General features: G+C 39.3%; 1 protein-coding gene across 2 annotated transcripts in view; it reads right to left on the bottom strand.

Annotated features, from left to right (window-relative positions):
* Window positions 1-596: 596 nt before the first annotated feature.
* The window catches only part of PCMTD1 (protein-L-isoaspartate (D-aspartate) O-methyltransferase domain containing 1), a 52,575-nt gene continuing 39,640 nt past the window's right edge, over window positions 597-13,531 (bottom strand). For both annotated transcript variants that reach the window (XM_038766468.1, XM_038766469.1), the window contains 2 exons: window positions 10,444-10,567; window positions 597-3,562 (listed from right to left, as the gene is read on the bottom strand). In XM_038766468.1, the coding sequence (XP_038622396.1) occupies window positions 3,192-3,562; window positions 10,444-10,567 (495 nt within the window). In that variant the 3' untranslated portion in view covers window positions 597-3,191. The remainder of the gene's footprint in view (window positions 3,563-10,443; window positions 10,568-13,531) is intronic.

The raw sequence follows: 13,531 nt of genomic DNA on the forward strand, positions 1-13,531 counted from the left end.
CCCAGCTGTGTGATCTTGGGCAAGTCACTTAACTTCTCTGTACCTCAGTTCCCTCGTCCGTAAAATGGGGATTCAATGTCTGTCCTCTTTCCTATTTAAGACTGTGCTCCCCATGTGGAACAAGGACTGTGTCCAACCTGCTTAACTTGTATCTACCCCAGCACTTAGAACAGTGCTCGACACACTTCAAGCTCTTAACAGAGGCCATAGTCAGTACCAGTAGCAATCTAACTGAATATATCCCCCTAAGCGCCCGGTGAAATCAGGTGAAATTTATTTCAGGTTCAAAAACAAAATAAACTGTCCTACAAAGTAACAGACCAGTCGGGCCAAAGGGAAAAAAATGAGACTCAGAACACCTGGGCCAATTGAATACAACATCTCAGTACCAAGAACAAGAAAAAAAACAACCCAGAAAAAATGCTTAGTTTTAATTGCACTTTTTAAATATGTTGGTGCTTCTATTTTTTTTTTCTTTTGATGAGCATTTCTTTTACTAAAACAGTATATCCTTCCCATCATGGGCTGAATGAAAAAATAAAGTGTGCTTTTAAAATTCCTGTTCCAAAACAGAGGTAGAGGTTAAAAACAGGGTGCTCATTTTCATTTTCTGTAACTTTATTTTGACATACACTTTACATTTGGTTTTACCACACAATTCTTCCTCTATAAAGTGAGCACTATTTAATGAAATCTATAATATAAGACATATGAACAAGAATGTTTAGTCATTCCACCACTCCCAACCACTTTCATTTTTCAATGTAAAGCAACTGCATTTAAAAGATACACTGCCTTACCCAACTCCGGCTGTCATTTATATGAGACTTATAAACATGAGTTGTCCTCAAAATGAGAAATGTTAAGCACAAACCACCAAAAATATTTTATTTATTGCAATTCTGTCCCCATTCAACAAATGCAAAAGATTTCACTTGGAATTTTAATTTTGCGCCGCTACCTCTTCATTTAAAGTCTATAATAATAATAACAATAATAATAAAATGAACCCATATTTAAAAACAAAAAGAAATATATCAATGACAAAATAATTACACATTGAATAATCATGAATATCCATCTATTGTCCATTTTTCCCTACTATACAACAGAATAAAAGATGATGCGGAAAAGCCAGTCTTCCAAAGCATAGTGCACACAAGTTCTCTCCTCAAAGTGAACAGGCAAATCCCTAATAAACCAACTTGGCACTTTACCGCATCATCATCTGGATGCAACCTCCAAAACAAAACAAAAATAAAGGGAAGAAGATAAAGCGGGACCCAGGTTGTCTGGGAAAAGGATACCTTGACCTTAAAAATCAAACTTAAGCCAAAAAAAATTAAGTCTGAAGATAATTAATGAAATCCATGGCTGAAGTTTCAAAAACTTCCCCTAGAAACATCACTGAAAACTTCCACAATTCTTAACAAATATTTCCGGCCTGGAAACAAGGTCAGGAAACTTCTAATAATTTTACAGTTCATCTATCTGGTTTAAAAAAAAAAAGAATATCTTCACTCTCTGGTACTAAATATTTGTCTTTCTCCTAGATACCATCTCAGTATTACTAAAATACTCATTTGTTTATGGCAAACAATGCACAAAGTACATAATCCAAAAATCTGTGCATAAAGGAACTAAGGATCAGTGTGCTACAAAATCTCTGACTTGACAGACTGATAGTAGAACTGTCAGACCACAGTCACAACTGGCTGGTTTCCATTAGCAGATACAATCGAACAATGAACATTTTAACAGCTGGTGGCACTAATGACTGATGAAACAGAACTGTCTCGGGTTTTAAAAATGCAACTGATGAAACGCTGAATATTATTATAGGCATATGTGTTACAGGATTTTTTTTCTCTGTGGAATGACTTTCAAAGTCACTCCCACTGCCTATTTCTCTGACAGCGTTTTTCCCTGATAAGCAAGTTATGACTTGGTAGAAATGGGTAGAAGGAAAAACAAAGCACTTCATCATACTAAGATGGAACCTGAACTAACAACAAAACTGTGGGACAAAGGAAGTTAAACCTGCACATTGTAGGTCCCCAAGTTTATACCACTTGTTTTGTTCGGACTTTTGCCAGAAAGGGTACGTCCGCAGGCTCTCTGTGGAAACCCTTTTGTGCTAAAAGCTGGTCTTCAGAAGCAAAGGTAGGGCAGCGGGGCCCGGCCTTGTCAAAGATACTCAGATGAAGTATAAAAATCCACTTACTAAAGTGCGTCGGCTGAACAATGACTCTTAAGTGCTGCTATTACAGCTTTAGGAGGAAGGGAGAGTAGGTAACGGTAGTCACGTTCTTACATACTAAAAAATCTTGTCTTACCAAATATTTTTATTCCTAGCCTGGGAACTTTAGAAATTCTTGAGAATAAGAATTCTCATTATTTATAAATACTGAAAATGTCAACAATTCATACAAATAAGAGTTGCACTGGAGATCTTTCTGCTTTGTATTCAGATTGTTTGTTCCCTTAAGGTTATCTCTATGAGAGAAGCAGTAATTTTTTTCCAGATCTTTTGGCAATAGACACAAATGCAAAAGTAGCAGGACTGCTAATATCTTAGAACTTGCATTTATATTAAAGCCAAACTTTTCCGTATGCTTTATGTTTATTGCACTTATGTATTCCCAGGAATACATGTCAACTATGTCACCTCAGCAATAACGACTGCAACAAAACTAAGGTAAACTAACCTTGAAAAGGGACTGATTTCCCTATCGTACGTGGAATCGGCCTGCATGTTTTAAAAATCCTCCTAGAAGAAATGCAAACTGCTATTCTGCCTTGCTGAAAGACACAATTATATCTGCTATACAAGGCAAGAAAACATAACTATGCAAGTACATATAAAATCACTTACCCTGTACCAATACAAATCTGTTAGGGAATCAAAAAAGATGGACCATGCAAAGTCTTGATTAGTGTCACATACCATTACGGAATATATTTCCATCAGCTTTAAAACAGCATTTTTCAAAATTTAAAGAAAATAGATTTTTAAAAAGGGATTTTACTGTTGAATGCAAATCTTCTGTGTGACCAAGACAGAGATGTCAGATTTTTTCCCTGCATTTCTGCCTTGCTGAAAGACACAATTATATTTGTTCATCTATTAACAAATGCTACATTTCAAGGAGAAAGGAAATATCAGTAGGCATATTTTTACTTTGCTGGAGTTATTTCTCCCTAAAGTATGTCAAGTATGCTTTTAAAGATTCAGGTAGGGGTAGACTCATAATTTTTTCTCGCAGCAGATTCTGAGGTGGCTCCTCGGGCTTCAAGGGTTCAGTGAGGTCTTTGTCATCCTCCTCTTTGCTGTCTTCTTCCATTTTTTCATCATCGTCACTGTCTAGTGGCTGAGGGATGAGCTGATTGCCGACAAAGACATATGTATTTATCCTGCGCCTGCGGACTCTCTTCCTCTTCCTCTTGGGAGGAGCTCTCTGAGGAATGCCCTTGGCTTGCATCTCATCATTTATGAAGTTTCTAAGCGTGCGCCGGATGTAAATTCGTGCCAAGTCCTGTAGGTTCCTCACAGCACACGGGGCTAAGCGAAAGAATTAAGAGGGACCGTCCTTACAATCTTTCTAGTCACATACCGTAAGTGAAGGGTTCTCATTCTTGACCAAAATTACAATGACTAGGAATTTAAGTTTTGGCTGGATCATATGGTTTGGAACTAAAATTTTAAAATTCTAAAATTTTAAAACTAAAAGTTTCAGAAGCAAGACAATACCTATACTGCTGCTTGGTACGGTGCTTAACACAAAGAAAGCACTTACATTCCACAACTGTCGTTACTGTTATATGAACTACACAGACTACCTTTGAAACCATCCCGACATTAAAAAAAAAAACAACCCAAAACTAACATCCATTATGTGCATAATTAAAGCACAGCGATTTGGTTTAGCCAATAGGCCTAAAGTGAACCAAAATCAACTTACATTTTAGTAAAAATTGTACATAAGCTCTAGCAAAGGTGCAACATTTCTTGGGGCTACTGATATTAACTTAGATCTGATACATCACAGAACCATTAGTAAGGGTATTAAACACAGAAACAAGAACATATTTTTGCCATTCTGTAGAACATGGGACATCTACTCTTGAAATACTACATAATTCATTTTGGCCAATGAATCAGAGTAAGGACAGAACAGAGATAAAAACAGAAGAGAAGGACAACTAAAATGATGACGGAACGCCGTCTGTCCAATCTAGTTATCTCGTATTTACCCGTGATTGGTCCAAATGACGAGCTTTATAAATATTACCACTATTATTATTACCAGTGGTGTTATTATTACTGGACTGGTGCTCTCATACAATGATAAACGGAAAGGAATCAGGACTCCAATTTGGAAAGAAGACAGAAACTCCTTCAATATGCATGAACTTTACAAAGTCCTAAAGTGTATCCAGAGGGTGAATGTGGAATTACTGTTCACCAAACCCCACTCTGGTGAACTATCCTTTAAATGCTTGAAGTTGACAGTTTCAAGATACACAAAAGGCTGTAAGCTCCTAGGGGCAGTGATGGTCTTCTAACTCTGTCATATTCTCCCAAGCATTTAGGACAGTGCTCTGCCCACAGTAGGTGGACACTAAATATTACTGTTGGAAACACTTTTTGAGCAGTAAATACAAAGCATATGACCCTTGTGACCACAGGTGCTGCATAAAGAAAACAGCAACAGGTATGAGAAGAGGCTGGATAAATTCATGGGCAAGAGATCCATAATAGCTTTATTACATGAAACCTTCATGTTTAGAGAAAAACATTTTAAATTAGATGGTTCAAAAAGGTTTATGATGGATTTGTAAGCAAGTTTTGTGAGGAGTTAGGGATGTTAGATGGTCTATACGTAATGTATGTGATCAATCAATGCTAATTATTGAGCATTTACTATAAGTACATGGGAGAGAACACTACAGCAGAGTTGTAGACACATTCTCTGCCCACACTGAGCTTGCAATCTTGGGGGACGGGCGCAGGAGGGGAGAACAGTCTAGAGGTGGGGAACAGTTTAGAGAGGGAAGAGTCATAAACAGAATACCTCAGTGGATGCAGTGTGGTGCATTGGTCTAAAGCGTTATAAGTATTTCTCATGTTCCAATTTCTCTTTTCAGTCCTCATCTCTCAGCACACTCAAAACTGTTACACTGATCTTTGAATATGGTAAATCTGAGAACAGAGGTTCTACAATCTCCACGGCAGCCAACTCCAGGGTTAATCATTCTTAGCTCTATTTATAGGTAATGAATTATTTTGTGCATAATTTAAGCCAATTTCCTCTCGCTGGTTCTCTGGGGACTGAAAAAAAAAATGTCAACATATTCTTCAGAATGAAACACTGTAGCCATACCCTACTGTTTGGGTGGGTGCACAGCTGATTAATGGGCTGCAGCAAAGTGTAGCAGTCAATCAATGGTATTTATTGAGTGTTTACTATGTGCAGGGCACTGAACTAAGTGCTTGCGGAAGTATACGACGGAGTTGGTAGATGTGATCCCTGCTCAGAAGGAGCTTGTAGTCTACAGGGGAAGACGGACCTTAAAAAAAATGATGAAATTATTTGATCATAAGAATATTTCTATAAGTATGGTGACTATTAAAGTGCTTAAGGGATACACAGCCAAGTGCACAGATGATGCAGAGGGGAGAGCAGATGGGGAAATAAAGGGCTTAGTCAGGGAAGGTGAATCAAAGGCATCTCAAGCTGTATTTCATCGAGAATGACTCGGAATCAAGTTTTATTCAATATCGTTATTGATGGCCTGGACTAAGAAACTGAATCTGATGATCAAATCTGCAGATATGAAATTAGGAGGGCTTTCTAATACTGTGGAAGACAAGAATGCAAAGTGACAGACAGACTGGGAAATGGTCCTGCAAAATTAGGATAAAATTCAATATGGACCACTGCCCAGTAATGGGGCACACCACAATGCAGAACAGCATAAAACTACTAGCCCTAACCAAAAAGAGATCCAGGATCTAAGAGTAGAAGCAAGATAAAAGTTGGCGATGTAATGCTGTGAGTTAAAATATTAATAATGCTTTCTGCTATAATTGGTACCTTACACCCTCACTAGACTGAGACCAATTTTGGATTTAGAAAAACTGGAGAGCGGCCAGAGAAGAGTGATAAGAATGAATAACAGACTGGAAAACAGGCCTTTGAAAATAAGGGCTCAAAGTCCAGAGAAGAGAAAGCTAAGAGACGGCTTAACTTGTCTTCACATACATGAAATTTTTTCTTTTTGTTTCTTTAATGGGAAGGTACTGTTCTTCATTCCCTCTACAGCCTGAACAAGAAGAAAAAGGCTTAAGGTGGCAGAGATTCTGATTGGACATATAGAAAGAATTCTAATAGGTGAAGAAACACTGAAATGGGCCATTAAAGGTGACTGAAAATCTTCAGGAAGGAGTAGTCACCTCTCAGTCTCTTTCGCGGGCTCCTCGTCCCCCTCCCATCCCCTTACTGCAGAGGTTCCTCAAGGGTCAGTAGGTATTTGGAGAACCTTCAGTCCACGGAGAAACTTTTCCAACCCAACAGACTACATATGGGATAGCCTCAGAAGCCCTGAAAATGCTCATCCAGGAACTTTTGCATGCTAAATGACTGCTTGCTGGAAATGTGTTCATGAGATGAGAAGGGAGGAAGAGAGCTAGTTTGGCGGATGTGTGGAGGGAGGAAAGGGAGAGTCAGAAAGTAGTTACAGACAAGAAGAGAGAAGAGGAGAAAGGAGAAAGAGAAAAAGGTAGAGTATACAACCACTATCCGTCAATTTTGAATGTGATGCATGTAGTGAGATCTTATCCTTGCAGACAGGAATGGATAAAAGGAACTGTGACGATCCAGTCCACTATTACCCATAAAAGTAGTCCTTTGCCACCTGGATAGCTATATCTATTTTGCAGTGCCTCACACTATTTTTCAAAGTGTTTCTTGGCATCCCAGTCTTTCTGAAGCTTCTGCTTTTGGAGAACCACTCATTTCCTAACTGCCCCATGGTCTGCTACTGGATGACACCATTTAAGGTTGCACTTCCCTTATCTTTTAAATGTTTACTCTGCCATCCCTGCATGTTAAAACCCCATTTCAATTCCCCATACAGCCCCTGCTTGAGCATGCTACAAATAATCACAGAGTTATCAAAGCTGTTGTGATGAACACTGACTCCATGATCGTCTGCTCTCCAGCCTTGCCATATGATGGCGAGTACTGCTTATAGGTGACTATCCTGAAATTGTCTGAAAATATGGTTGTGTCTTCTGAGGGAGGTCCAGATCTCGAAACCACAAAGAAGGCTGGATGGCCATCACCAAGGCTTTTAAGCCCGTTTTGGTCCATTCTTTCTGCCCTTCTCCTCAAGGTTGTATTGGCCTTCATGATTCAGCTTTCTTTTTCCTATTCTCTGGATAATGAATTGCTCTAAGTAGAGAATTTAATGGCAGCACTCACGAAGATCTCTTCGCAGCCTGTGAAAAATATTCTATTTTTCTAGAAGCAGCGTGGCTTAGTGGAAAGAGAATGGGCTTGGGAGTCAAGGGTCGTGGGTTCTAATCCCAGCTCTGTGACTTGTCAGCTGTGTGACTGGGCAAGTCGCTTCACTTCTCTATGCCTCAGTCATCTCATTTGCAAAATGGTGATTAAGACTGTGAGCCCCACGTGGGACAACCCGAATACCTGGCATCTACCCCAGTGCTTAGAACAGTGGCAAGGCATACAGTAAGTGCTTAACAAGTAGCATTATTATTATTGAACGTAGGACTCTCAGGATGTAGATTGGAACATGACCTCAGTTCTCTTCAGGCTCAGTGGCAGCCTAGGGCATCTGTGCTGAATCAGCAAAGGGGTTCATTATCATTTTTATCTCATCTTATGAACACGTTTCCAGCAAGCAGTCATTAAGCATGAAAAAGCTCCTGGATGAGCATTTGCAGGGCTTCTGACGCTATTCCATATGTAGTGTGTTGGGCTGGAAAAGTTTCTCAGTGGACTGAAGGGTCTCCTAATACATACTGCCAGGTTTCTGATCAATCGGTCAATTAGAGGAGCAATGTGGCCTAGTAGTAGAGCATGGGCCTAGGAATCAGAAGGACCTGGGTTCTAATTCTGGCCACTTGTCTGCCTTGTGATCTTGGTCAAGTCACTTCACTTCTCCATGACTCAGTTACCTCATTCGTCAAACGGGGATTATGACTGTGAGCCCCACGTGGGACACGGACTATGTCCGACCTGATTAGCTTGTATCTACCCCAGCACTTAATAAAGTGCCCGACACAAAGTAAGCACTGAACGAATACCATAAAATAATCAATAAATCTGTCAAAAATATTGAGCCCTTGCTGTGTTCAGAACACTGTGCTAATCGCTTCGAATTCTCAAGCATGCCAGCCTGTGATAGGTTGGTCTGGATCAGATCTCTCACGCAGCCCTGTTTATCACCACTGTTGCTGAAAAGGGTCAAGTGGGTTTCCCATTCTGCCACTCGACCAGACATTTGTGGAAGTGGCCTTCTAGGTGAATTTCGACTTCACTACAGAAATGAGTTTAATGAGCTACATAGGGTTTCAGGGTGTTTTTACACTTAAAAACACAGGTGGTCCTTTTTGCTTGGCAATCTCTAAACTACATTACAAATTCCCACAAACTGAAATTCCCACAGAGCACCAATGTCCACAAACACACCAAACTTTATATTTTAATTCCAACCCGAATATTGACAAGAAATGCTAACAGATCACATCCCCCTATTAGAGACTGTAAAATGCTTGAGGGCAGGGATCGTGTCTACTAATTCTATTGGAAACCCGGAAGTGAAACTAAATTTTATCAAAGTAATTTGTTTAATGGCAATTATTACTTTTTTATAAATAACTCACTAATGGTGTTCTATTTGTACTATTTAAATGGTTTGCTTGCATTCTATTATATTTGGACTGCCTTTATCAGCATAATGCAGTCTGAATGGGAGCTATTTTATCTTTTAGGAAAAGAAACCTTACTTTGTTTACTGCTCATCTCCTTTGGCTTTGCAAGCTAATTCTCATTTTAAAAAAGATTTTTATTTGCTCTGTAGCTAAGAAAAAGCTACCAATGAAAAAATAAATAGCTCAACACTCTAGTAAGACTTTTGTAATTCTTACAGTAAAAGTTAGTAGCGGGGCATAGATTACGAAATGATTTGATATCGGCTATATGAACTGTAGAATGTTTTCATCAAAGATGTATTAATTTGACTCCATCTTCCTGCTAGAAAGATGTTCCTAGCTTTAATCATGTAGGCTGGCTTGGATGTTTACAAATGACAGGGATATCTACAGCTCAACTACTGGGGGCCTTTAAATATTTCCACAATTTGCCTTTTTAAACAACTGCTGCTAAGTATTTACTATGGACAAGGGAACTCCATTATTCTTCCTCTTCCTTCTCAAGCCCTGAAACCTAATATCCCTCTAACAATAACTTTAAAATTCTGCACTCTATCTCAACAATTCTATCCCCAAAATAAAGTTTGGAGGCTATCTTCTCCTCAGCACCATAACGGATCTGAATAACCTTCATATAGTGCAAGGATAGGAGATGGGATGGAGAGGATAGGAGCTGTTCATACAGTCCCGTCTTCACCACCACCGCCATCCCACATATCAGTAACATTCAAGATTAAAAAAGAATGTAAGATGTGCTTGGTATAATCAAAATGAATAAACCATACAGATTAAAATTTTTATTTTGTTTTTGTTTTTTTTAAAATAGTTGGAGAGTTGAAATTCTATTCAGTTGGCACTTTCACTTAAAATGGAAATGGATCTTAACTCTCTTCTTAACAAATCGCACTAGGGCTTCAATTTCTCTTTCAGCAACCACAATGGGATCTAAAGGGTGGCATAAACATACAATTGAAAGTGCTCCAAAAGGTGGGGCATTTAGAAATGCTGACATTCAACAGGAGCTACTCAGGAAATGTCCTCCACATTTATCGTCTCTCCCTGTCTCTACTCCTCTTGCCACCACAAATTCTAATTGAAATATCTTACGGAAATGAATGTCGAGTTTGACCTAATTAGGACAAGACTATTTTTTACTATATTAGCATCACAACGCATCAAGTAGTGAGTAACAATTTCAGCTTCAGAATCTGAAAAGCTGAATCAAAATGACATGTAAACACGGTGCTAAGCATTTTCAGGACAAATCTCAGGGGGAAAAAGGGTTGTCAAATTATTATAAGTGACACACAATTCGAACAGGGCAACCAACCGATTCGTGTCACCGGAACACAAGTTTCAGTCATTGGGAGCTAGGAAGGTCTGAATACTATCTAACTCGGTGTCATTCTACAACCAGTTTTTAATAAGCCACATTTACCTTAAACACAACAAACAGTGAAGTCAAACAGGAGAAAAACACTTACGTAGTCCCACTGAATCGGGTTTGCTGTTGTCGTTCCTAGATGGCTGTACTAGTGGAGCGAATGAAACAGCAAGGATGTTTTTACTTTCCCAAGTGTTTTGTCCTGTTCTCATAATCTGAGTTAACTACATGAAAGAATGAAAATATGAGATACAATGGCTTAATCTTGGATGTCAGTCAGATCACTCCGAAATACTCTTACTTTAATAGAACAGATCTCTGATTAATGAATATGAATACATAAGCACTTCATTTATATATCCATGAGCCATACGCTGAGAGGCCTCTCAAAAAGACATAAATTTACTCCAATAGATTATGAACAGTAAAATATAGCTTTACCTGATTTTTATTACTTCCATTTGAACATGCACCGTGAGAAATAAGAACGACTTGTCACTAAACACAAAAGGAAAAAACTAAGAGAAAGCTTGAAAGCAACCAGAAAACACCTAACGGCAGTGAGAACAAAAATTGGGAATATTTTGTCCTTACATACAAATGCAACAATGTACTGAGGGGAGAAACTGTAAGAAAACTGAAACGTTAAAAATGATACTTGATTAGAACTACTGAGGAACATGAAAATAGATACTTTTCCATCAAGGACACTTTTCAGTATAAAACTGTCTTTTACTGAAATTAATTCCTCAAATTAGTTTTTTCAGGAACTTTATTCATGGTGACTTTATCAAAATACATCATAAAAATCACTTCTAACCCAGGGCCAACAGACCCTTGAAGATTTTGTATAGCTAAATGAATTGAGAGAACTTTACAAGGACTGCTTTTCTAAAATGACAAATTACCTTCCCTTAAACCTACTGATTTTTACCTATTTGAAACACAAAATGAAAATTGTTCTCTTTCCCCCAAAAAAAGTTAAAATTCACAGCATTTCCCCTCATTCCAACTGAAAAAGCTTTTTGATTGACAAAGTGTAAGCGTAAAGCTTAAAATATTTTAAATAGGAAAAACATTGGTTTAGAAAAATAAGATCCCATATCTTTACATCAAGAAATGCTTCTATGCATATTCTTGGATGATTATATAGCCCATGAATCCCTTTCCCTCAGAGATTCATTTTCCATAATTTTTGATCCCCAATTTGTTTTGTTTAGCAGTTTTTGGTTGTAGTCCCAGGTACTTTTCACTACTGAATTCTGCTGTAGATTTCTGGCACCAAATTACAATGAATTACTAATTTCACTGTGAACGTCTTCTAGAATAAAGAGCTATTTTAAAGCTCCAGGTCATAAAAAAAAAAGTCTTCAAGGCTTCAGTTGTAGCAACATGCTACTACTTTGAGAGACCATAAGCTCCTTGCGGGCAGGAGATATGTCCACCAACTCAGTAATACTATACTCTCCCGAGTACTTAAGTACAATGCTCTGCACACGCAATAAGCACTCCATAAATGCCACTGATAGATTGCCCATGGCAGAACCACAGATCTGGAAACAGGGAGAAGAGGTTGGTTACCCACGTTTTCTCTCCTTCGGCCACCTCTCAGGAAGGCGAACGCATACACAGTAAGAGGCATCCACTTAGTCCAGGATGTCCTTATCACTACAGGCCTTGGGCAGAAGTAAGGCTTGGGAGAAAAGGCTCCCCTCCTCTCACAATGTGATTAGTGGAGATACCTGCTGTCCATCCATCCTCAGCTGTAGAAAAGTGCTCCAGGGATCTCAGGACCATGGAAAAATGTTATTTGTATCACCCCTCCCCACTCCTCGTGCGGTCCCATCCTGCCTCCAGGCCAGAGGCACAAAGCGACCGGAAAGTTACGAACCATTTGGATCACCCTGGAGCCTTGGGAAGGCTATTGCTATCAGAGTTTAGATTTGTTTGTTTGTAGGACTTTGTTGTGCCTTCCTATCATGGTTGGGAGTCCTCAGGGAGGATTTTTGTGCTTTTTCTTCCAGTTTTGGGGTAAATCAACTCATGGCCACGAGATTGAGTCTGGGGCCAAAAGTGTCAAAAGTAAAACCATGGTTGCCTATCTTGTGACGGTGAGCCCACTGTTGGGTAGGGACTGTCTCTATGTGTTGCCAATTTGTACTTCCCAAGCGCTTAGTACAGTGCTCTGCACACAGTAAGTGCTCAATAAATACGATTGATTGATTGATTGATTGTGAGACAGAGACCAGTACCAGATTGCTGGGGAGATGGCAATGGTCTGTAATCACAGACAATGCCTGGAGCCCTGGGGAGTGTAAGGACTCTCCCCTCAGAGAAACGTGCTCACCTACTTTATCTTAGATTACTGACTGATCGAGCGCTTAGTACAGTGCTCTGCACATAGTAATTGCTCAATAAATACCATCAATTCAAAAAGCAACTGTTGCTTGATTTTATAACTTAATGATGCTTTATATTTCAGTTTGTGTTTTATGTGTTACCTCTGATCTACTCACCTTGAAATTATCCCAGGACGTAGTATGGTGCCACTACAATACAGAGCAAGGGTGGGAGATGATTTGGCCTGGTGGGCCCTGTCACTGAATTTCCTAAACCTCCTGGGAAGCCTACATTCTCTATCCACAACAATAGCAAGCAGAGGGAGTACGGCTCGAAAAGCCATAGGCGGCTGTACTTCTCCTAGCCGAGTCTAGATTCTAAGCTCATTGTGAGCAGGAACCATGTCTACCAACTCTGTTATACTGTACTCTCCCAAGCACTTAGTACAGTGCTCTGCACGCAATAAGTGCTCAATAAATACGATTGATTGATTGATTGATTGTGAGACAGAGACCAGTACCAGATTGCTGGGGAGATGGCAATGGTCTGTAATCACAGACAATGCCTGGAGCCCTGGGGAGTGTAAGGACTCTCCCCTCAGAGAAACGTGCTCACCTACTTTATCTTAGATTACTGACTGATCGAGCGCTTAGTACAGTGCTCTGCACATAGTAATTGCTCAATAAATACCATCAATTCAAAAAGCAACTGTTGCTTGATTTTATAACTTAATGATGCTTTATATTTCAGTTTGTGTTTTATGTGTTACCTCTGATCTACTCACCTTGAAATTATCCCAGGACGTAGTATGGTGCCACTACAATACAGAGCAAGGGTGGGAGATGATT

The sequence above is a fragment of the Tachyglossus aculeatus genome, chromosome 25 (genome assembly GCF_015852505.1).
Source record: "Tachyglossus aculeatus isolate mTacAcu1 chromosome 25, mTacAcu1.pri, whole genome shotgun sequence".
Lineage (NCBI taxonomy): Eukaryota > Metazoa > Chordata > Mammalia > Monotremata > Tachyglossidae > Tachyglossus > Tachyglossus aculeatus.